Consider the following 25,296-nt stretch of genomic DNA (forward strand, 5'->3'; position numbering starts at 1 on the left):
CGGGGAAGAAGAAAGAAATTTGGGGAAAATTGATTTGGGAAGAAGGATATTTTTGTTTTAGGTCGATGGGTTCGATGGCTAGGGTGTTGAGCGGAATCATCTGAAGTTGATGCGCAGCGAGGAGATCCGTTGGATAATCACTTACTAATTGAATCGAACGGCACGATGTAAACAAGCTCTGAGCGACCGTTGGATTAAGTGATACAACGAAGCTGACGGCTCCAGATGGAGTTAGGTACTATGGTGTTTGACAGGAGCTTCGGATTTTGATGCACAATGATGAGGCGACCGTTGGATGACAAGATGGATCCAATCTGACGGCTCTCATGGAAATGGGTATGGATAATGGAAATGGATTTGGGTGAGGGTTTTGGGCCTTGGGTATGCCAAGCCCATATCTTCTTTAAGAACAATTCTTCCTCTTCAAGCCCAGTTCTCGTTGATCCGGCTCTTTCAAACATCATTCTTCCCTTCCTCCTAGCGAGAGTCTTTGCCGTTCCTTTGCTCTTTTCGCTCCGTGAGTTAACCAGGCTTTATTTAGTACCTAAAAATGCAAAATTAATTAAGAAAATTATTTATTCTTGAAAACAACGAAAACACAGAATATGGGATAAAATATAGAATTAATGCACAAAAGATGAGTTAAATGCCAAGAAAAATATATAGAAATATGCACTTTTTAGCACTCATCAACTAATAAAAGCCATACCAATACAAAAGTCAGGCATTGTCACTAGTTTTACCAAGATACAAAACAAGTTATGATCAGTTCTACTAACTCACACATATTGGTAATCCAAAAATATGCAATGAATAACAAAACCAATAAGCCTAGAGATTTCCCTTTCGATTCATAAAACAAGTTCATGAATGTACTTCCTTTAAACAAATGTAAACATTGTTTCCTAGGATGAAATCTTCACCTTTACCCATACACATGATTCCAATTGCATTCATACGATTATGTCGATATCTTATATACGAAGTTCAAAAGATAAGCATTATACTTCGTATTCTAATTCCTTAACACTATGTTTACTAGAGTATAATCACTCACAGCTTCGCAGTTATGTTTTCAATATAGCACGACTTGAAAGATATGTTAGGAATGAAACAGTTCAAATCACAATATTACTAACCTCAAGAGGAAGGATGATGTCGTCGATGTAGCTTGTTACTTCTTCACATTCTTCAAGTCTTCGAGTAATACTTATATGTATCATAATCCTAATCTTTCTAGCCTAACCTATACGAAGTTGTCTCTAGTATATAATCAAGCGACTCTTTAATTGTGTTTTGATTCACTAAAATATGATAACCAAACTTGACATACCAACGCTTGGTGGGTTCAACCGAGCTATGCTCTAACATCAACTATATTGATGTTTCATTTATTCGAGATGGACGGGATGGTCATCATAGTATTGTGATTGACAAAAAAAGGTTCACGATGTATCTAAAACTTCAGGTAGATATCTACAATATGGAGGTTGACAAGGTGGCGGTCTTCTGAATGTGAAGTTTGATGCAGTCTTTAAAGATAAAAGTCATTTTTCTTATGAATTAACACTATATTTTGGTGAACAACAACAACAAAACACCCCCACCATACACTTAGTATAATGAAAACCAGTATATACTTCAAGAGGGATTACTCTCAAGAAAGTAAATGATAATCCAAGTTTGTCGTTCTTTATATTAGAATCAGACGGAAACATGGGAGTTTTTACTTACTTTAGCAACATATTACTTAAATGGGAGTAAACTTGTGAATTCTTTGGATATGATATAAGGTATGTGGGTTATTCTCAAAATGTGGTTCATGCTGGCTCTGCGACAAGAGGATGTGTATTGCTTTCAAGTCCCAAAGGTAATTGCTAGGTTGGAGCAAGAGTTGTAAGCCTTTTATGGCGTCTTCGTGAAATAATGGTGGTTCCGCTGCGAAATATTATAAGATTTCCGGTGTACAAAATTTTTACGAGTCCATGTGATGAAGGACCAATTAAGGTGGTAAGTGCAGTAAGGATCACAAATTAAGAAGGAATCATCATATTAAAAAAATCTAAATATGAAAAATATTATTAGAGATGTGGTTTTACCTATTAGAAATAGGTAATGCAAATTAGAGATTTCATTCGGGGAAATTTCACAAAATGACCCATAATTGTTATTCCCGAAGAGAAATCGAGCTCTAATAGACCCCATTGTAATACATATTTGTTGTTGGATGCTTAATCCCTGTAAAATGTTGTTAAAATAACATCAAACATTTCCAAACACCCACAAATATGTATTCCTTGTTGCCAGTCCTCTGAACTTGGTAGTATAGTGTAATCAGAATACAAATCATCTAACACGACAAATCCTTGTCGCAAATTAATTGCATCCTTAAGCATCTTAAAGGTGGATTTCCATATGATGTCCACATCTAAACTGACATACCCAGACCTCGCAGAAAAATTAACTTGTACCAAAATATTTTCAAACTTTTCTTTTCTAGCTTGTGAAGACTTGACCTATTTCACACACTTTCTAACACTTTCTCTAAAAGAAATAACTACTTTCATCCTACACAATATAACTAAATGTAGTATATGATTGCTACACCTCATTTGAAGCAAAGCCCCTTAAGAACTAGACAATCCTTATTATCAAGCCAAGTCTTCAGATTTTACATCATAACATCATTGGTCGTAACATTTTCAGTAGATAAAGCCAAAAGCTTAATATCTATATTCCAATCTAGAGCTACTGCTTTCACAAAATCTACCAGAACTTCTCCAGTATATATATAGTGATGTCACTAAAATGTATGCTAATGTTTTCTTAATCAGTTTACATTCATCATTTATGTAATGACATGTTACACAACAATAACCATCTTATATATGTTTACAAGTCGACATATCAGTTGTTAGACTCCTTTAATCAAAGTATTCTTGCAATTAAACTTTGAACTCAACATACAATTTCATAATGTTATCTATAGTTCTATTCTTATTCCTACACTTGGCAAAAGAGTTAAGAGACTGACAAACTTTCTAAAATATAGATGCTCAACCATATTTATTGGATAAACATGCTTAGCAATCATCTTAGCAATAAGTAATCTGGTAGCATTAGGATCATACTTCCAATTAGCTAACTTAGTTGTATGTTATACCTGTCTTGATAGTAGTTATCTTTATTTCTCCATGCTGATTCTTTGGCTTCTTTTTGCTGATATTTAGATGGGATCTCAAGCGGCTGGTTCCTTGTGCACTTGTTGCTTCAGTTCTCTTCCTACAGTGATTGCATTTACCTATAATTTTACCCACCTTCTTCCCATCTGATCCAATATTTGTAATAATGATTCTTTCAAATTCATTATATACATCTGACCTTGTTGTACGTAGTTTCTTCTTTGCTAGAACTACAAGTGGATCTTCCACTTTTTATCCTTCTTTTATGGGACGATTAAAAAAAATTGAGTTAATTTCTGAATCTTGAACACTTGCTTCTTGTTCTTGTAAGTGTGAGGCCACTGAACTTGATGAATTTTTTAAGGTACTAACATGATTGGATGCTCTTTGACTTTGTGACATGATTAATTTCACAAATCAATCTGAAAATCCTAATTTTTGAAAACCTAAATTGAAAAGTAAGTTTCAAAATCAAAATTGAACTAAAAATTGGACGCTAAAAAAAAACTCTAGTTTTCTAATCACATATATTCAGGCACCCTAAATTGAACAGAATTACAGAAACCCTAATTTTCTAATATTCGGTTCACTGATTTAGTGACAGAGAGTAGACTGAAGAAGAGAAGAGATGAGGAGAGTCAAAGAAGAATTAGAGGAGGAAAAAGAATAAGCTATGATTGGAGTTTGGAGAGAAAGAGACGCAAGTTTTTTTCTTTCTTAGTTTGTGTCGAAGAGAAAAAAGAAGATATGGATAGGAATGATTATAGCTATAACAGATTAATAGGCTTATATCTGATTGCTAAAACGAAATCTGGCTTAACTTGTTCCGTTACGATAACTCAATAATTTCCGATAATCTTCCATTTCCGATATCCGATAGCCGTTATGTCGGGAAAAATCTTATAGGATTTCAGAATACCGGAAATGGCTATCGAATAGGGATAGACAGCCCCATTTCTAACTAGTTTAACTGGACCATCTATCGAGAACTATTGAAATTTAAACTATCTTTTGAAGTGGGACTAACATATAAAGTTGAATAACTCTAGACTCACTTCGCAAATTTCCCGAAGTGCTCACCGATACAAACAAAGCCCCTGGCCCCACTTTACAGGCACCCATCCCAACGCTCGAACCATTAAAAATGTGCCACACGATTTGTCTTAGGGAACTTTTTCGGTGGAAAGCTTCGCTCTATAAAGTTTGCGGAACCTAGGTATTTGCGCAGGGTTCCAGGCTAGTTAATTTCCACCGAGGACTTCCTCACCGTTTCCTCACATGTGAAGAAGAGAGCGCCGAAGACTGTTGGAAAAATGGGATGTTTCCGGTGACCCTATAATTTTTCAGCTGCAGAGGCCTTTCTAATGGGTCCTGAGAAATACTGTACTAGACAGCATCATTATCATGGGTGTGAGACAGACCTAAACTGAGAGCCGCCGGTACTTTTAACGACAGTAAAATTTTATTGTCAGACGGACACAGTCAATTCGCTCCATTTGCCATGGAAAATAATGCTGTCTGATAGATGTATCATTTCTTAATGGATATGCGATCGGATCTAATAGACAGATTAGCAATTAGAAATTTAAGACACTGTTTTTCTGGACCAGTGGTGTCATGCTCCAGAGTGTGCGTTGTCGAAAAATCTACATGGATGAGATTGCCATCAATTTTGATGCACACCGAGTATGACCCAAACTTTAGTTCTTATTGACTTTCCTTTCGCTTTTGGGATCGTTGAGAAAACAAATCAAACACTAAGTATCTTATCCAAGAGATGCAAACTAATGGACCTTGATTTAATATGGAGCAAACTTGAGAATTCTTCCTGCCATCCGAACCTTGATTTCATGATCTAGAAGATCCCATGCTCTCTATAACTCCCAAGATTAAACAGTAGAATACTCGTCGGATAATGTGCACAAAATCCTACTCGCCAAATCCAAAAGGAAAATGAGATTAGTGATAATTTATTTTCCTCCAAAACCCATATAACTATTTTAAATTCAGTTTGGGTCATACTTCGAGAACAAGCAGAAATTGATCAACATTTCAAAGACAGCTGCCATTAGTCAATTATTGGAAGTCTATATCACTTGTGCCGTGCGGCGGCTTGTGCTTCTACTTTAAAATGTTTGATTTCCAGAAATGCCCATGTCGGTAGTACTTGCTAAAATGAATCACGTCTCGTACGTTGTCATTGCCCTTACAAATCTATAAATAGGAAATCTCACTAATGGATAATTCGTACACAAATCTTTGAACCATTCTGAAAATCTCATGGCTCCTATCCATCCCTTTCTAGTTTTCACTATTCTCCTTTCCTTCACTGTCCAAATCCAATCTCAAGTTCCGAAAAAAAAAACTTTTAAATACATAAACGAACGGTCATTTGAAGGTTATATAGTTGATTACGATGCAGATTATCGTATCGTATCTGGTTCCGGTTCAACTCAACTTTCTGTAATGGCAACTGCAAGATGAAACTTAGCTTATATAAAGACAACTCTCTTTATTGATGTTTAGAAAATCTCTCAAAACTAAACACAAGCTCTAATCTTGTTCATATGATCGACCACAACTTTGGTGATCATATATATATAGAACTATGAATTCCTTTTCCTAGTCCTATTACCTTATTACATGTCTTCCCTTTTCTTAGAACTAGATGACTTCTAATTCCCTTAGGATTACATCAATTTCCTAATCTTGTCCTAACCAGCTTGTTAGTGACTTCTATGTTGAAGTTAATCCAACATTCTCCCCGTTAAGCTTCAACCTTACCCGTGACATATCTTGTACTCCAATCAGTTGTCTCATTTCTTAAAACTTGATCCGAGCTAATGCCTTTGTCAATATGTCTGCTTTCTGCTCAGTTCCTGGTATGTGTTCAACGTTGATGATCTCCTTCTCGATACATTCTCGTATGAAATGATACCTTTTGTGAATGTGTTTCGTCTTCCCATGATACACTGGATTTTTAGTGAGTGCAATTGCAGACTTATTATCAATTTTGATGAGAACTTTTTCAGGTTCTTTTCCTTTGATTTCACCCAACAGTTCTTGAAGCCATATTGATTGTTTAGCTGCTTCTGTTGCAGCCATAAACTCAGCTTCACAGGATGAGAGGGCTACAGTGTCTTGCTTCTGTGAACACCATGTAATAGGTGCTTCTCCTAGATAAAATATATGACTAGTTGTACCTTTTCCATCATCTTGGTCAATATTATGACTGATGTCACTATACCCAACAATTCCTTTTGATCCTCCTCGACTATACTTCAATCCACAGCTGATTGTTCCTCTTAGATATCTCAATATCTGCTTTATTACATCACCATGAGACTTGCGTGGACTCTGCATATAACGGCTTGCTACTCCCACAGAGAAAGCCAAGTCTGGTCTTGTGTGTAACAAGTATCTAAGGCATCCAACATTTCTTCTATAACTCGTTGAATCAATCTCTGTTTCTTCTTGAGCCTTTGAAACTTTAAGTCCAAACTCCATTGGTATCTTAGTTGGATTACAAGTTTCAAGTCCTGCTTCTTTCAGAATTTTCCTTGCATAAGCTTTTTGTTTAATCTGAATCCCATCTACTCCTTGATGGACTTCTATGCCAAGGTAATAAGTGAGTTTTCCGAGGTCTGACATCTCAAACTTTGATGACATTTCTCTTTTGAACTCATTGATCACCTTAAGGGAGTTTCCAGTCAAAAATAGATCATCTACATAGACTGCAATCACAAGAAGTGTTCCCTTTTCTTCTCTTCTGTATACTGATGTTTCTTTAGAGCACTTAACAAATCTGATTTCTCTTAAGATTTGATCTAACTTTGTATTCCAGGCTCGAGGAGCTTGTCTTAGACCATATAGAGCTTTTGATAACTTATAAACCTTATGCTCTTGTCCTTTTACTTCAAAACCTTCTGGTTATTCAACATAACATCTTCTCGCAATTCACCATGTAAGAATGTTGTCTTAACGTCTAAGTGGTGAATTTCCCATGAGTTTGATGCTGCTTCTGCTATTAAGAGACGAATTGTCTCTAGTCTAGCAACTGGTGCGAAAACTTCATCAAAGTCTATGCCTGATTCTTGAACGTATCCCTTAGCTACAAGTATTGCCTTATATTTGTTGACAGTACCATCAGCATTCCGTTTTATTTTGAAGATCCACTTAAGACCAATCACTTTTACCCCACCTGGCTTATCAACTAGAAACCAAGTCTTGTTTCTGTTGATTGAAATAATTTTTTCTCTAATGCTTGTGTCCATTTAGTCGAGACCTTTGCTTCCTGAAAATTCCTTGGTTCATCAGTAACAGAAAGTAGCATTATCTCACATTCTTCTGCAGCTTGAAGAACATAATCCTCCAGATATTGCGTCTTTTGTATCTGTCTTGTTGATTTTCGCAGTGGAATGGGTTGAGTTATTTCATCGATCTCTTCTTCTTCTTCTTCTTCGTTATTTTCAGTGTTTTCATTATTCTCTTCTTCTTCTTGATTAACATCATTGTTTCCATTGGTATTGATGATTATGGGTCCTTCGCCTTCATCAATTACTTGACCCCATCTCATGTGAAACATTCCTGGATCCCTACTTGGTCCATCATTAGTTTCTTTCCAGTTCCAGTTTGCTTTTTCATCGAATACCACATCTCGACTCACTATCACTCTTTTCGTTGTTGGATTGAATAATCTGTAAGCTTTGGATCCAGGCTCAATTCCTAGATTCACAAGAGTCTGAGATTGATCATCCAGTTTCTTAAGAGTTGCAGAATCAACTTTTGCGTATGCTTTGCAACCAAACACTCTTAAATGATTTATGTTTGGTTTTCTCTTTCACAAGCTTTCATATGGAGTCATGTCTTTCAGAGCTTTTGTTGGTATCATGTTTATTAGGTATGTGGAGTGTCGTACAGCTTCTCCCCATAGATAATTAGGTACCTGCATAGCCTTTAAAGAACTTCTTGTCATCTCCATTAGAGTCATGTTTCTCCTCTCCACCACTCCGTTTTGTTGTGGTATCCCTAAAACCATCTTGTTCTGAGACATAGTTTTTAAGGTTCTGAAACTTATGTGTCCTAACCTTGCGTGCCACTTCCATGTCTGATCTTCCAGTCTCATATTCAGACACAATGGCCTTTCCAATCATGAGACTTATCTTGTAGAGTCTATTCTGTGAGCGTGAGACTCTAACTAAAAGTCTTCCACTTGGGTCATGAACTGTTAGATAATCTTGTCGCATTCTAACATCACATCCAACTTCTGTATCTTGTCCTAAACTTAGAATGTTGCTTTGTAAGTTTGGGATGAAGTAGATGTTTGTGACAAGCTTCTGTTCTCCGGTCTTGCTCTGAAATAGAATTGATCTTTTCCCTTCAATTTCTGCAGAAGATCCATCCCCAAACTTCACTTGTCCTTTGATTTTCTCATTGAGTTCAGAAAAGTAGTGTCTCTTACCAGTCATGTGATTGCTGGCTCCATTATCTAAATACCAGATTCCTTCTTCTCCGTCCTTTGATTCGTAGTTCTTTGGTATTAGTTTCCCTTCGTTTAAGAATACAACTTCGTGCATGAAAAGAGTTGTATCTGCTTCCCTTGTTTCATTCTTGTTTGTTTCTTCCATCTTTTGTATTCTTTCAGGGCATACAGAGGAGAAGTGTCCTGGTTTATCACATCTGTAACAAATAATGTTTGATCTATCCTTCTTTTCTTTTCCTTGGTTTTGATCATTCTGACTTGTTGTTCTATCTTGTGAGTTAAACCTTCCTCCCCTTCCTCGGCCTCTGTTTCCTCTACCACCTCTTCCACGACCTCTTCCTCTTGTCGCAGAGTTTTGTTGGTAAGAGTTTGTGTACAAGAGTTTTCCTTGAGTTTCTCCATTGTTTTCTTCATCAAGGATTCTTTCTTCATATGCTTTCAATCTTCCAATTATATCTTCATAGCTAGTCTTCTTTAAATCTAAGACTTGTTCGAGAGAAGCTATGATATGAATATACTTGGATCTTGGTAAACTATTGAGAAACTTCTTTACCAGTTTATCTTCATCAATGGATTGTCCAAGTGACGCAGATTTTGAGGCTATCTCTGATAGCTTTTCTGCAAAGCTATCAATAGTATCAGTGTCTTTCATCTTCACTCTTTCAAATTCAGACATTAAGGTTTGCAGACGGGCTTCTTTAACTCGATCAGCTCCGAGATTACGTGCCTTTATTGCATCCCAAATTTTCTTTGAAGTTTCTTGTTCACCAACTTGTAGAACAAGACATTCTAGTATTACTTGAAAGAGTAATCCAATGGCAACATTGTTTTTGTCTGGGTCCAATGTACCAGGATCAATTGTTTCCCAAACTTTGTATATTTTCATCAGTACCTTCATTCTCATGGCCCATAGTGTGTATTTTGTGGCGTTGAGGATTGGAACTTGTATTGATGGTGGCGTGAACTGTTTTACACCCACAATGGTGGTTTCGTTTTCCATGGGTCAGAAACAAGCTGTGATACCAATTAATAGCAACTGCAAGATGAAACTTAGCTTATATAAAGACAACTCTCTTTATTGATGTTTAGAAAATCTCTCAAAACTAAACACAAGCTCTAATCTTGCTCATATGATCAACCACAACTTTGGTGATCATATATATATAGAACTATGAATTCCTTTTCCTAGTCCTATTACCTTATTACATGCCTTCCCTTTTCTTAGAACTAGATGACTTCTAATTCCCTTAGGATTACATCAATTTCCTAATCTTGTCCTAACCAGCTTGTTAGTGACTTCTATGTTGAAGTTAATCCAACATTCTGTACGCCCCTTCACTCTATGTTTCTACAATACTACTCCTAATGCGGATGTTTTAGCAATCAAAGGTGGTTTTGCTAACGATGAAGATCTAATGCGTTGGGTATGGGATGCTAATCGCAACGACCCTGTTCGCGAAAATGCTACTCTAACTTTCGGCCGGAATGGTAATTTAGTCTTAGCTGATGTTGGTGGTCGTATAGCTTGGCAAACCAACACGGCCAACAAAGGTGTTGTGGATGTTTCCCTGCTGCCAAATGGGAATTTAGTGCTTCTTGATAAGAATGGGAGGTTTGTTTGGCAGAGTTTTGATTATCCGGTTGATACCTTTTTAGTAGGTATGTCTCTTAAGCTCAACGGTGGAAGAAAACAGCTCGTGAGTCGTACGTCGAATAAAAACGGTCGAGATGGTCCTTACAGTGGTGTGATTGACAAGAAAGGGTTCACGATGTATCTAAAAACTTCATCAGGCAAGTCTCTACAATATGGAGGTTGGCAAGGTGATGGTCTTCTGAATGTATCATTTGATGCAGTCCCTGAAGAGCAAAGTATTTTCGCTTATGAATTAACACTGGCTTTCGGTGAGCAACAACAACCAAACACCCCAACCAGACATTTACTTCAATCAAGACCAGTAGGTAATTCAAGAGGGATTATTCTTAAGAAAGTCAATTATAACGCAACCATTTCGTTCTTTCGGTTAGAATCGGATGGAAACATTAGAGTTTATACTTACTTCAGGAACACATCTTACTTGAAATGGGATCGAACCTATGAATTCTTCGGAGACGATGTTAGAGAATGTGGGCTACCATCAAAATGTGGTTGATTTGGTTTCTGTGACAAGAGGATGTGTATTGCTTGCCCAAGTCCCAAGGGTTTGTTAGGCTGGAGCGAGAGCTGCAAACCTCCTCCAGCACCCTCCTGTAAGACTGGTGTTGCCGCTGCGAAATATTACAAGATTGCCGGTGTGCAGCATTTTACGAGTCCATATAATGATGGAGAAGGACCAATAAAGGTGACTGACTGTCGGGATAAGTGTAGCAAGGACTGCAAATGTGTTGGATTCTTTTACAGGGAGGAGTCGTCCAAGTGTTTCACTGTGCCTGTACTTGGGACTCTTATCAAGGATGTCAATACTTCTCATGTTGGGTACATCAAGTATTGAACTAGTAGAAGAGTCTAAATAAATGGAAGAATAATGTAATGTTCCTATCGTATAATCAATTATATATGGTAAAAAATAAAGGAAGTTTTTCAATTTAGGAATTGATTTTGAGTTCAAAATTAGGAAACAGACGCCAAAAGAGCCTTGAGTTGCAGATTTAGCTGTCTCTGCGTGTGCTGGTGAATGATACATTTTTGTGCCGGCATCTTGGCCCTGCACCCTGGACTATCGCATGGAGGAGATCTGGATAGGGTTCCTGATCTGTCTCCATCATTTCTTGTTTTATGTTCTAGCTAGTTGGCAATGTTTGCTTTTTTGGCATTATTTGCTCTAACTAAATTTTACTGCTCAGCAGCATAACCAAGAATTGCCAGAAATTACAGTCTTACTCGTTTAAGTCTTTACCGTAGTAGACTTTACACCATTTCTAGCAATAAGTAGGAAAAAGTCGTTCACGTTCTCCACTACTAGGTAAGAACCTCCCAAACCACCTCCATTAACTGAAAACTATATTTCGTGCTAATCGTGTCTCCGGGTTGTCGGAAAAGATTCAACTGTTTTGAGAACACGAGGCTAAATAAGAACCGTTAGATACATGAGTTGATGCACATCTCAATGATATCAGGAGATTAGAACATTAAGTAATGGGGTTGGTTATAATCAGTTATTCACGAATGACAGTTTCTAGCATTACACTATCCAAATGCTATATACTATCTCAAAACTTGTCTTTTGTTAGCAAAAAAATTCTGAAGATGAACAACAGCAGGACCGGCAGTCTCATGATGAGTGCTAACTCATCTCCATTGCAGAACAACACTGTGTTCGTTGAAGAAGAAGGTAGTACTACTACAACAAACGTCAACAACAAAAGCAACACTAATCTTGTGCCTTACTTCTCTTACTCGTCGACAAATGATTATCATGGGGATGAACCGAATATGTCCTCCACTCCTACTTGTACTTACCATTACCCTGAACGTCAAAAAATCTCTAGCCAACATCGTTCTGGCACTACTAGTACTACTACTTTTCATGCCAAGGATAGTTTTTCATTCGTCAATAGTGGTACTACATACTATCGTAACTCCTCCTCGCATAACAACAATTACCGGAGCTATTCACGTTATGATTATCGCCTTTCAGTAACAGCAACTACAAGTACTACTATTACCAGTAATGTGGCTAAGCGGAGTTATCCTTTTGTCTCAACCGGAGTTGAGACCCAAAGTGACAAGAAGGTCCAAGAACGAGCTCGTGTTCAGCGGTGCGGTAAAAGAGTTCGTCGTATTGGTCTTCGTGACTGAATGTTTGAAACACAAATCACTTTTGAAGTTATTATTTTAGTGAACACTTTAGTTATGCGTTTCTTATGTTTGGTTTGCAGTATACTTTGATGATTATGTTCTCTTAGTTCAGTTAAGGAATTTCGTAGTATGGTTTGTATTACACTTTTATGTTCGTTTTAAATCCTTTCGGTAACAACATCTTTTTTTTCTTTGATTGGTAAAGAATATGGTCCTTATGGTGTCAACTGAATTGGTATTGGTTTAACTGAAGTCCAACAAACTATACGTAAAAAGTTCCGCTAGGCGAACATAGTATCATTCTAGCCGAACCTACCAAAATTCCATTGTTAAGCTACAGAGTAAAGTTCGGAAAGCGGACCAAAATTTGGGGTAGTGGTAGATGAATCTGAATAAATGTAATCTTCTTATTAATCAAGCATAAGAAAATAAAGAAGTTTAAATTTAGCGATCAAGTGATGTACCAACTATGCAGTCGAATTATAATATTTAGAGTTCGATATTACAAAAGACACGAATAAGAATTACCTGAGTACTGAGTATTTTTTCGGATGCACTATCATCTGCCGAAGCTTTGTAAATTTAGCTTTTTCTGCAATACTGAGAATGGTACGTTTTTGTGCGGGCACCTTATAGCTAGATATGGCTGTCCTGTGCACCATGGCCTGGTAAAGATCTGGATAGGATTCCTGATCTGTCTCTATCATTTTCTGGTTTCTTGTGTTTGTGCTTGTTGGCAATGTTGGCTTCCTGCCTTTCCTGCTGATGGGAACTGTTAAGCATACAGTTGCAAGTGATCCACAAGACTAGGAAGCTAAGTCAGTCCTCCACAAGACTAGCTAACAACACAGTTGTAAAGGCGTGTAACTCGTTCTATTTTATTAGCTATTATATCGTCTTTGAAATCTTATCTTTGTAACAACATTAAGTATAAATAAGAACTCCATCTCCACTAGTTATCTGTGGAAGATATTCAACCAAAAACTCTGTTCCAACTTGGTATCAGCTTTTGATCCAAGCCACCTTCCGCAAATCAAAAACAAAACACAAAAAAAACAACACAAATCTGATCCATCAAAAATGGCAGATACTACAAACACCCTCCGCCAAGTACAAATTCACCATCTAGTAACCTTGAAGCATACAAAGACAGATCATTTGCTCTGGAAGGCTCAGTTTAAACCTATCCTTAAAGGTCATGATCTCACAGGTTTCATATATGGATCAAAACAAAAAACCAGCAAGAACACTTCCAGATAGTGAAGCAATAAATCCAGCTTTTACTGCGTATGAATCTCATGATTCACTGATAGTTGGATGGTTGAATTCAACCTGAACACCTGAAGTCTTGAGCACGGTAGCAAGACTTGACATAGCTAAAGAAATCTGGGATAAATTGGAGTCGGAGTATGCACCCAAACCTTTGTTCATCAGATGAACCTAAAGAAGCAGCTTCACAGCCTAACCAAAGGTAATAAGACCCTGAAATCTTATTTGACTGATGTTAAAGATTTGTTTGCTCAATTAGCAGAATCAGGATACACAGTATCAGCTGATGAAAAGAACCAAGCCATCTGTAATGGCTTAAATCAAAGCTATGATCCGATTGTAACTGCACTCACTACAATCGAGGGTATGGACATAGGTACCTTTTACTCTCATCTTTTAACCTTTGATATGAGGCTAGTGAAACATCTAGCCTTGTTGCAGCCACCATTAGCCGATGTAGCGATGACTTCCACAACAGCCTCTGGTAATAGGCAAGACCAAAGAAGGTTTATTGGTCAAGGTTCACAGTACCAGCAAAACACAAATCAGTCCTTCAGGAGAGGCAACAACAATTCCTTCCAGCGCAATAATCAGCAGCAACCACAGAATGAGATAGGACCAAAGTGCCAGATTTGCAAGAAAATAAATCATCTTGCAGATAGGTTTTGGTTTCGATATGAGAAACCCAATAACAATCAGCAGAGACAACCAGCTGCTTACATAGCTCTACCAGGAGGACAACTTGACAATCAATGGGTTACAGATACCGGAGCTACACATCATTTGACAGCAGATATGAGAAATTTAACTATGCCTCATGAGTATGATGGCACTGAACAAGTGCAAGTGGTAATGGTAATGCATTGAATATTTCTCATATTGGTAATAGTTCTTTTACAAAAAATTCAAGAAATTTTTCCTTAAATAATGTTTACCATGTACATGAGATTAAGTGTAACCTGCTGTCAGTGTCTCAATTCTGTAAAGACATGCAGTATTCTTCGAATTTCACACTTCTTTTTTTGTTGTGAAGGACAAGGACACGGGGCTTCCACTGCTGAGAGGACTTGAAAGGAATGGATTGTACCTTTTTGATGGAGTTGATGTGCTAGATCATCCAATAAAGCCACAGGACCATGTTGCTTCTAGTTTACCACTTTGGCACCAACGATTAGGCCATCCCATGTTGCGTACAGTCTCTAGAATCTGTCGTCAATTTTCCCTTCCTGTTGCAAATAAAAACTTTGATTATTGTCACTCTTGCCACATCAGTAAGAGCAAGAAGTTGTCTTTCTCTCTTAGTACTACTGTTTATGACAAGCCACTGAGCCTGGTTTTCTCTGATATTTGGGTCTCACCACATTTATCGAGATCTGGTTTTCGTTATTACCTTTTGATAATGGATGTCTTTTCGCATTATACTTGGGTATTTCCGCTTGTTCAAAGGTCAGATGCTCTAAAAACTTTCATTCTATTTCACAAACAAGTTGAGAATCTAACAGATCATAAAATCAAAGTTTTTCAGTCAGATAATGCCTTAGAGAATAAGAAGTTCACATCTTATCTCAGTGAAACAGGTATACAACATAGATTCTCATGTCCACACACATCACCTCAAGATTTCCTGGCAGAACGTAGAATTCGCCATGTAACCGAGTCTGGTTTAGTTCTTTTATTTCATGCTAATATGCCACGCTTCTTTTGGGTTGATGCTTTTGCAACAGCCTGTTATTTGATCAACAGGCTACTGAAATCCAACACAGAATCAAAAACTTCACTAGAACTTCTTTTCCAGAAATCTCCAGATTACTCTTTCTTACGAGTTTTTGGTTGTCTAGCCTATCCCTGCCTAAGGCCATATAATGCAAATAAGCTTGAACCTAGATCTCTTCCATGTGTCTTCATAGGATACAGTAATGCACACAAGGGTTACACGTATTTGCACGGATAAACCAACAGGCTATATATATCGCGCCATGTACGGTTTGAAGAAAAGTCATTCCCATTTCAGTCTTCTCAGCAGCAACAGGCTCCATTGCCATGTCCAGGTACTGTACCTTCAAGTACTAGTGTTTTGCTTTCATCTCCATTTTTATACTGTAACTCACAAGTACATCAGGAAACTGCTCGTCTAATTCCTCCAAGGCAGAATCAAAGAGATAATATACCATCACCAGATGTGTCGTATACTCCAGATTCTTCATATCTCAATGAGTCTGCTGCACCAATGTTAGTTGCACCAGAACATGATTCAGTCATTGCATCTGAATCATCTAATACTGCAGCATCATCAGCAAGTCTTTCTACTGAGCAACCGGTTCAACCAGCAGTTGTAGTTCATCGTATGAGGACTCGTGCAAAATATGGTATTACAAAACCCATCTAGAAATTGTGTTTAACATCCATAAAGCATCCACTCTTAGAGTCAGATTTTATGGAACCAACCTTCTTCTCTATGGCCTGCAAAAATCCCAAATGGAGAAAGGCTATATATGTCCAGATTAATGCACTTATTCGAAATGATACATACTCATTGGTGCAATATGAGGAAGGAATGAATTTCGTAGGTTCAAAATGGGTCTTCCGTGTCAAAAAAAAATCCAGATGGCAGCATAAATCAACACAAAGCACGCTTGGTTGCTAAAGGCTTCAATCATCAAGAAGGAGTTGATTATGGTGAGAAGTTTAGCCGTGTACTATTCGTCTTGTGTTATCTATTGCTTTCATGAACAATTGGCCATTAAAGTAATTAGAGGTTGAAAATGCATTCTTGCATGGAAACTTGGAGGAGGAGGTGTACATGAAGCATCCTGCTGGGTATGTTGATCCTAACTATCCACACCATGTTTGTAAGCTGCATAAATCATTGTATGGCCTCAAACAGGCTCCGCGTGCTTGGTTTTCAAGGTTAAGTAATTATCTGGTTAAGCTTGGATTCACAGGTTATATATCTGATAGCTCTTTTTTTATCTTAAAAACTCAAGACTCTATCACATATGTCCTGATATATGTAGATGACATAATTGTCACGGGTTCTAATGCTGCAAATATTCAACAGCTCATAGAGTCTCTTGGTACGGAGTTTGCATTAAAGGAAATAGGAGATTTATCCTTGTTCTTGGGCGTTGAGGTTATCAGGCATGACAATGGACTTGTTCTCACTTAGCGAAAATATGTAACTGATCTTTTGGATCGTACTAAAATGGATGATGTGAAGCCTGTATCCACTCCCCTTGCTGCAAATGAGAAAATTCGAAAAGATGGTACTGAAAGATTCAAAGATCCTGCATTATATCACAGTGTTGTAGGTGTTTTACAATACTTATATCTCACTAGACCTGATATATCCATTTTTGTCAACAAGGTCTGTCAATATGCGCATGACCCTTTTATTGAACATTGGGAGCTTGTCAAGATGATTATCAGGTATCTAAAAACAACAGTGGGCTATGTTCTTCATCTGGGTGCCTCTCGTAATTACTCTCTCCATGCGTATTCAGATGCTGACTGGGCTGGCAGTCTGGATGATTGTCGTTCGACGAGTGGCTATTGTATTTATTTTCGTGGGAATCTGATTTCATGGAGCTCTAGGAAGCAGAAGACAGTATCTAAGTCGAGTACGGAGGCTGAATATCGAGGTGTGGCGATTGAAACTTCTGAGATTATCTGGATTCAGTCCTTGCTTCAAGAACTTGGCTTCAACATATCAACACCCTTTTATGGTGTGACAACCTAGGGGCGACATACCTTACGCCTAATCCAGTTTTCCATGCTCGCACCAAGCATATAGAAATTGACTACCACTTTGTGCGGGAGAGGGTTTCAAGGCAACAGCTGCAAGTGCGCTTCATCAGCTCAAAGGATCAGTTGGCCGATATCTTTACCAAGGGTCTATCTGCACCACGGTTCCATCTATTACGATCCAAGTTGCACATTCGACAGCTCACGTACAACTTGAGGGGAGGTGTTGAGCCTACAGTTGCAAGTGATCCACAAGACTAGGAAGCTAAGTTAGTCCTCCATAAGACTAGCTAACAACACAGTTGTAAAGACGTGTAACTCGTTCTATTTTGTTAGCTATTATATCGTCTTTGAAATCTTATCTTTGTAACAACATTAAGTATAAATAAGAACTCCATCTCCACTAGTTATCTGTGGAAGATATTCAACCAAAAACCCTGTTCCAACTTGGTACAGCTTTTGATCCAAGCCACCTTCCGCAAATCAAAAACAAAACACACAAAAAAAACACAAATCTGATCCATCAAAAATGGCAGATACTACAAACACCCTCCGCCAAGTACAAATTCACCATTTAGTAACCTTGAAGCATACAAAGACAAATCATTTGCTCTGGAAGGCTCAGCTTAAACCTATCTTTAAAGTTCATGATCTCACAGTTTCATAGATGGATCAAAAGAAAAACCAGCAAGAACACTTCCAGATAGTGAAGCAATAAATCCAGCTTTTACTGCGTATGAATCTCAGGATTCACTGATAGTTGAATTCAACCTTAACACCTGAAGTCTTTAGCACGGTAGCAAGACTTGACACAGCTAAAAAAATCTGGGATAAATTGGAGTCGGAGTATGCACCCAAACCTTTGTTCATCAGATGAACCTAAAGAAGCAGCTTCACAGCCTAACCAAAGGTAATAAGACCCTGAAATCTTATTTGACTAATGTTAAAGCTTTGTTTGCTCAATTAGCAGAATCAGGATACACAGTATCAGCTGATGAAAAGAAGCAAGCCATCTGCAATGGCTTAAATCAAAGTTATGATCCGATTGTAACTGCACTCACTACAGTCGAGGGTATGGACATAGGTACCTTTTACTCTCATCTTTTAACCTTTGGTATGAGGCTAGAGCAACATCTAGCCTTGTTGCAGCCATCGTTAGCCAATGTAGCGATGACTTCCACAGCAGCCTCTGGTAACATGCAAGACCAAAGAAGGTTTATTGGTCAAGGTTCACAGTACCAGCAAAACAGAAATCGGTCATTCAGAAGAGGAAACAACAATTCCTTCCAGCGCAATAATCAGCAGCAACCACGGAATGAGACAGGACCAAAGTGCCAGATTTGCAAGAAAATAAATCATCTTGCAGATAGGTGTTGGTTTCGATATGAGAAACCCAATAACAATCAGCAGAGACAACTAGTTGCTTACATAGCTCTACCAGAAGGACAACTTGACAATCAATGGGTTACAGATACCGGAGCTACACATCATTTGACAGCAGATATGAGAAATTTAACTATTCCTCATGAGTATGATGGCACTGAACAAGTGCAAGTGGTAATGGTAATACATTGAATATTTTTCATATTGGTAATAGTTCTTTTACAAAAAAATAAAGATATTTTTCCTTAAATAATGTTTACCATGTACATGAGATTAAGTGTAATCTGCTTCAAGATCTTGGCTTCAACATATCAACACCCTTTCTGTGGTGTGACAACCTAGGGGCGACATACCTTACGCCTAATCCAGTTTTCCATGCTCGCACCAAGCATATAGAAATTGACTACCACTTTGTGCGGGAGAGGGTTTCAAGGCAACAGCTGCAAGTGCGTTTCATCAGCTCAAAGGATCAGTTGGCCGATATCTTTACCAAGGGTCTATCTGAGCCACGGTTCCATCTATTACGATCCAAGTTACACATTCGACAGCTCACGAACAACTTGAGGGGAGGTGTTAAGCATACAGTTGCAAGTGATCCATAAGACTAGGAAGCTAAGTCAGTCCTCCACAAGACTAGCTAACAACACAGTTGTAAAGGCGTGTAACTCGTTCTATTTTGTTAGCTATTATATTGTCTTTGAATCTTATCATTGTAACAACATTAAGTATAAATAAGAACTCCATCTCCACTAGTTATCTGTGGAAGATATTCAACCAAAAACCCTGTTCCAACTGGAACATTCAATAAGTCTATTGAAATTGGCTCTGTATCAATGGAATCCTAGCAGGCTGGCACCATTTGCTCTATCTATTCTGCTTAATTGATCCCATAATAGATGGCATGAATATGGACTAGACCTTTTTTTTAATGGTGATTCTGCTACTTCGCTTTATGTAATCTTGTTTTCATTCAGAGATTATTAGTGAAAGCTAATCTTAATGATCTACAATTTTAAGCATTTTGAGTGGGAAGATGGCAACTGGTTGTTAAGATTGAAGTGTTTCCTCGTGTGCTGTATGGAACCATTCGAGTAGAGTTTTGCAGCTTTGGTGCAAAGTGCAATAGTTGGTGAAATCTACCACGGCAAGTAAAGTAGTACAAGGCGGCAAACTAAAATGCCTTTGATGGGGTTAAGCCGGTAAGTTGTAGGTTTTAGTGGGCCACATCAATGTTTGACAAGAAAATGGGCCTATCTTTCGATGTAATCGTCGGTCCTCCCCGACTCCGAGGACTTTTCGAGGTTGAGGTTTCTTTCACGTTTTCTCCATTAGTCCATTACTAGCGTAGTGGGCACATAAGCACCTCCATTATTGGAAAACTACATTACATTGCATTGCATCAAAGTTTCTATCACAGTTGCATCTGAGCCAATCAGCCAGAAAAAAATTAACAACACTACGAACTCTGGCCGTAGATACATGATCTTATGCGAGTCCCACGGCAGTAGACACAAACCCCATGATACGTTTTAATGCATCATAGACACTCACTTTCCCTTCGGGAGCAAGCAGTTATTCGTGCCAATCGTGTCTCCGATTTGTCTGCAAACTCTCAACTGACTTGGGAACACCTGGATAGATAATAACCGTTAGATACATGACCTCAAATGGTTGATGCAGATCTCTATGATATCAGTAGATTAGGGTTAGTTATAATCAGTTATTCACTAATGGCGGTTTCTATAGCATAACACTATCCAAATGCAATATACTTGTCTTAACACGTTTTGCTTTTGTTTTTGTTAGCAAAAGATTGTGAAGATGAACAACAACAGCAGCAGCAACAATCTCATGATGAGTGCTAATTCATCTCCATTGATGAACACATCTTTCATGAGTAATACTAGTAGTAATAGTAGTTGCATTACGGGAATTACCACTGATAATATTATGTTCTTTGAACAAGAAGAAGAAGATTACTTCTACTCCAGCACTACCACTTCTACAACAACAGATGCCAATCTTCTGCCTTACTTCTCCTACTCGTCGACAAATGATTATTACGGTGATGAACCTACAATGTTCTCTACGCACTCGTCAGTTGCGCCAAACGATGGATTCATGAACTCTGGTTTTGAAGATTATGAGTTCAACAACACCACTGCTCCTGCTTCTACTTACCATTACCCTAAACGCCAAAGAATCTCAAACCAACATCTTTCTAGCACCACTACTACAACTACTACGTTTCATGCAGAAAATAGTATTTCATTCGTCAACAATGGTGCTATGTACTATCCAAATTCCTCGAGTAACTTCAATTACCCAAGTTGTTCTCATTATGATCATCAATTTCCAAAACAATCTTTCTTGTTGCCTTCAGTAACACCTAGTACTACCAGTAATGCGGGACAGAATTATTCTTGTGGTGACTATAATGGGATGAGCAGTACTAATGCAAAGAAATCGAAGAGTGGGTATTTATCGTCCCAGAGTGTCGCGGCTAGAGAGAGGAGAAGGAAAATAAGCGAGAAAACTCAACAGCTTGGGAAGTTGATTCCTGGTGGAAGCAAAATGAATACCGCTGAAATGTTTCATGCTGCTTATAAGTATATCAAGTTTCTGCGAGCACAAATTGGTGTACTTGAATTCATGGGTTCAATTCAGGTAAGAATATGAAATTAAATTAGTCATGATTAATATTGTAGTATCACAACGATTTTATTTTTACCATTGTTAATTTTGTATGTGCAGGAAAATAACAAGATGGATTGTTTATCACCAGTTCTAGAAGTCTTATTGAGATCAATAAAAGTCCAAGAGAAGTTGTATTTAGAGGAAATGTGTTTGGTCTCCAAAGAGCTGTTTGATACCTGTGCAGCCCAAACATATATCAGTTCCTAAATATTCATTTTCTTCCAGCATTCAGTTGCATATTTTGATACTCTAGTTTCTTCTGTTTTTGCCATCTTTTCTTATTTTATTTTCCTTTTTTGTAGTCAATTTTGGCAAATTACCAATTATTTTCTGCTGTTAGCATTTCATGTTCTAGTAATGAAATAAACGTTTTATTAACATTTTGTTGTTAAAAATATGTTTTGTTTCATTTCCAGCCAATCTAGACTAATCAAAATACCATGTTCTTTTGTGCTTAGTATAATTTCAATGGTGAAAAACTTTTGTGGGAATTCTCATAATCATGTAACATGTTCTCAAAATTTTGCATTGGCAATTTCTATTCAATGCCGTCCCGAAAAGTAAATCCTGCAAGAAAAGTAGCACCCGTGTGTATATTCAACCCCTTTCGCCAATAGTGCGCCCAACTGTACTGAGCTGAGGCTGGTCTATCAAGAAAAAAGAATCGATTCGTTCCCAAAAACCCCCCATTCATTTAGCACGGCAAGTGTATGCATAAAACGTTTTCTATGCTGATGCGACTGACCATGTTGACGTGATGCGTTTGGGACCCACGTAAATGTGTGACGGTGACCTACTCTTTCTCAGCACCTTCTCTTACCTTTTGGACTCATTCAAACCCACGTGGCTGCGACAAATCGGATTAACTTCATTTCTAAGTCATACGAAAAAGGCGATATATTTGCCACGTTGTCATCAGATTATTGTCCTATATTCAAGTGTGAAAGAGGAATGGCGTAAAATGCCATCTCAAGTTACCTTAAAATTTTGGTTTACCTGCATTAATTAATCATAAGGAATTATACTCTTTGATTTTGCATTTTAAGACCGTGATTAGTTTGTCCTTTTATCAGCTCTTTGGTAAACTCCTTCATCTAGAATTGACATTTTGATCTCATCCCTTACTTAACATGGAAAGGTTATCCAATAAGTAAGAATATATTTATCTTAATTACCTCATTCTATGATTTCAGTAATTTCTTGAAATTTGATAACTCATGTAATAATTTTAAGATTTTGTTCCAATTTTAATAGATTTCCATTATCGTGCCATGAAGAATTGACAACTCCGAATGAAATTTTCATAACTAACATCTTTTAAAGAATGTGCACGAAATTATATTGGAATGTACCATTAAACATCTGAAAATTAAAATTGTTTGTGCTTAGATGTTCATGATGCTCTTGTTATATGACTAAGAACTTCTTTTCTTCTTATATAAATCTTTATTTACGGATTAGTGTGTGAGGTGGAGATGGTCACGAATTCTTCAACCATGTAATAAAAAAATACACAAACCCATACTCAAAAAACCTTTACTACTTTGATCATATGTAATAACAAAAAAAATACAAAACCTAATCTTATCTGTTTCTCTTTTCCTCATCTTTATCAGATGTATTAGAAGAAAAAATAATTCAGAACAAAAAAAAGATTACAAAACCAAGTAAAAGAACGATAAAAACCAGACACTTCTACGAATGGAACCACCAAACGTTTATCCCGTAAATGTCGGCTTATATCAGGTCAGAACAATATAATAAAAACTCAACAACAGAAAAAAAAAATCCAGCCAATTTAACTAGGAGGCGGTGGTGGTGGTGGAGCATAATGACTAGAATTCATCCAGGAATAAGTCGGGTAATCTGACCCATTTCCACCACCACCCTGATTACTATTTTCAGGTGGCCTGAAATAACCCGAATGTTGATTATTTGTTTGAAAAACGGAGTAAGGAATAGAACTTGAAGTAGAAGAAGATTGAAAAGGAAATGATGATTGAGAAGGATATAACATTTTTTCATATGGGTTTTGTTGTAACTGTTGAATTTGAAAGAAAGGGTTGTTCTCAGAATTCTGAAGTAATTGTGTATATTGAATAAAATCTCTGTTAATATTAGAGCTACTACTCTGTAAATGGTGTAAACCCAATGGAGATTGTATAAAAGTAGAAGAAGTAGATGATTGATTTTGAACAACTGGAGAAAGGGTTGATTGAGAATCAGAAACTGAAGAGAAATGAGTTGTTGGAGATACAGAAATTGTTGGTCTTAATGAAACATTTTCGGGGAAATTAAGTTTAGCTCTATTACCTCTAAATCTAAGAGCAGCTTCATCATATGCTCTAGCAGCTGATTCAGCTGTATCAAATGTACCTAGCCATACTCTAGCTGCTTTATGTGGATCTCTTATTTCAGCCGCCCATTTCCCCCATGGCCTTTGTCTTACTCCTCTGTATCTTCTTCTTCTCTCAACTACTACTTCTTCTGGATTGTTTTGTTGCTGATCTTTTACTCTTGGTGTACTTGATGATGTTGTTGTTGTCTGATCAGTACTAGTTACAATGTTTGTTGATGTAGTATTGCTTGGACCATCTGGTGATCCTAAACATAATTAATTAAGCCCCAATAAGTACAAATCATTCAATTGATAATCACTGTTTGTTGTTGTACAAAATTTTGAGATGTGCAAAAAATTTAGATAAAATAATATACTATTCACATTTTTTGAGCTTGTGAATTCAGTTTGTGCATAATTCAAAATGAATGATTCGAAGTACCTGATTTGCCCGAGGATGATTCTCCTGGTGAAGATTTGAAGTCAGCAATGAAACCACCTCTAAAATTTGATCTTATCATCCCACCATCACCGCCACCGTTGCCGCCTCTATGACCAGCGCTGATATTAATATTAATCTGATGGTGATCATCTTCTCTTTCTCTTTTTAGTCCACCATGAGTTGGAGTAGTATTAGTATTACCACCCCAAGAAGTATTAGAAGAATATGAAGAAGAAGATGGTGATGAAACAGAAACAGTATTAGTATTGTTATTATTTGATGTAGAGCTTATAAGATGAGCACTTAAATCAGATGTTGGTGAACCATAGTTATTAAGCCAATGATGATGATCACCAGTTGTTCCTGAAACTACTTGCGTTAAAGCTGATACCATAGCTGACATCTCTCTTGTATTACTATAATTCTCAGAAAACATCGTCATACCCGCTGACTCTGTCACGTAATCTTGCTGATGCTGTTGCTGTTCTTGTTGATCTTGCTCTTGTTGCTGTTGCTGCTGCTGTTGTCTTTGATTTGATCCAACTCTTCTTATTCTACCTTGATCGTTTGTTCCACCACCAGCTTGTTGTTGCATGTTTGTGTTATAACCAACATACTCACTGCTAGTATCACTAGGTTTCCTTGATGAATTCGCCACTTTTAGCATGCAGATGAAATAACAAGGTTCTTTCTTGCTGCTTGATATGTTCTGTGTGTTAGTTCTCTCGTTTTGAGTTGTCTAAATTATAAAACTTGGAAAACAATCGAACTCTTATTTATACTAAAAATATTTAATTAAAAACGTGCTGCGCCGCCAACACAACAGTTTATTACACAAGGACATACACATTACCTTTGTGGCCCTTGGCTAGCATATGTTAATGCCAAGTGATGAAACCTATTATTATACTTTTTCTCATTTATCTTAATACTCCATTTTTTTTTTTTTTTTTTTTTTTCTTTTTG

At 37.4% G+C, this 25,296-nt stretch overlaps 3 protein-coding genes and 1 pseudogene across 3 annotated transcripts; 3 read left to right on the forward strand and 1 right to left on the reverse strand.

Annotated features, from left to right (window-relative positions):
* Positions 1-5,462: 5,462 nt before the first annotated feature.
* On the forward strand, positions 5,463-11,232 carry LOC113290592 (annotated as a pseudogene).
* Positions 11,233-16,931: 5,699 nt separating this feature from the next.
* Positions 16,932-17,465, forward strand: LOC113290593 (uncharacterized mitochondrial protein AtMg00810-like). The gene has a single exon (XM_026540182.1). It carries the CDS (start codon positions 16,932-16,934, stop codon positions 17,463-17,465), a length of 534 nt encoding a protein of 177 aa, XP_026395967.1.
* Positions 17,466-18,343: 878 nt separating this feature from the next.
* LOC113290594 lies at positions 18,344-21,757 on the forward strand. The gene is made up of 3 exons (XM_026540184.1): positions 18,344-19,033; positions 20,660-21,520; positions 21,608-21,757. Exons 1-3 carry the CDS (start codon positions 18,344-18,346, stop codon positions 21,755-21,757), a joined length of 1,701 nt encoding a protein of 566 aa, XP_026395969.1.
* Positions 21,758-23,072: 1,315 nt separating this feature from the next.
* LOC113287117 (ethylene-responsive transcription factor ABR1-like) lies at positions 23,073-25,059 on the reverse strand. Its single transcript, XM_026535794.1, has 2 exons — positions 24,331-25,059; positions 23,073-24,154 (listed from the first exon to the last, which is right to left on the reverse strand). Exons 1-2 carry the CDS (start codon positions 24,995-24,997, stop codon positions 23,349-23,351), a joined length of 1,473 nt encoding a protein of 490 aa, XP_026391579.1. The 5' UTR covers positions 24,998-25,059; the 3' UTR covers positions 23,073-23,348.
* Between the last annotated feature and the right edge of the window lie 237 nt (positions 25,060-25,296).

Source organism: Papaver somniferum, chromosome 6, assembly GCF_003573695.1.
Source record: "Papaver somniferum cultivar HN1 chromosome 6, ASM357369v1, whole genome shotgun sequence".
Lineage (NCBI taxonomy): Eukaryota > Viridiplantae > Streptophyta > Magnoliopsida > Ranunculales > Papaveraceae > Papaver > Papaver somniferum.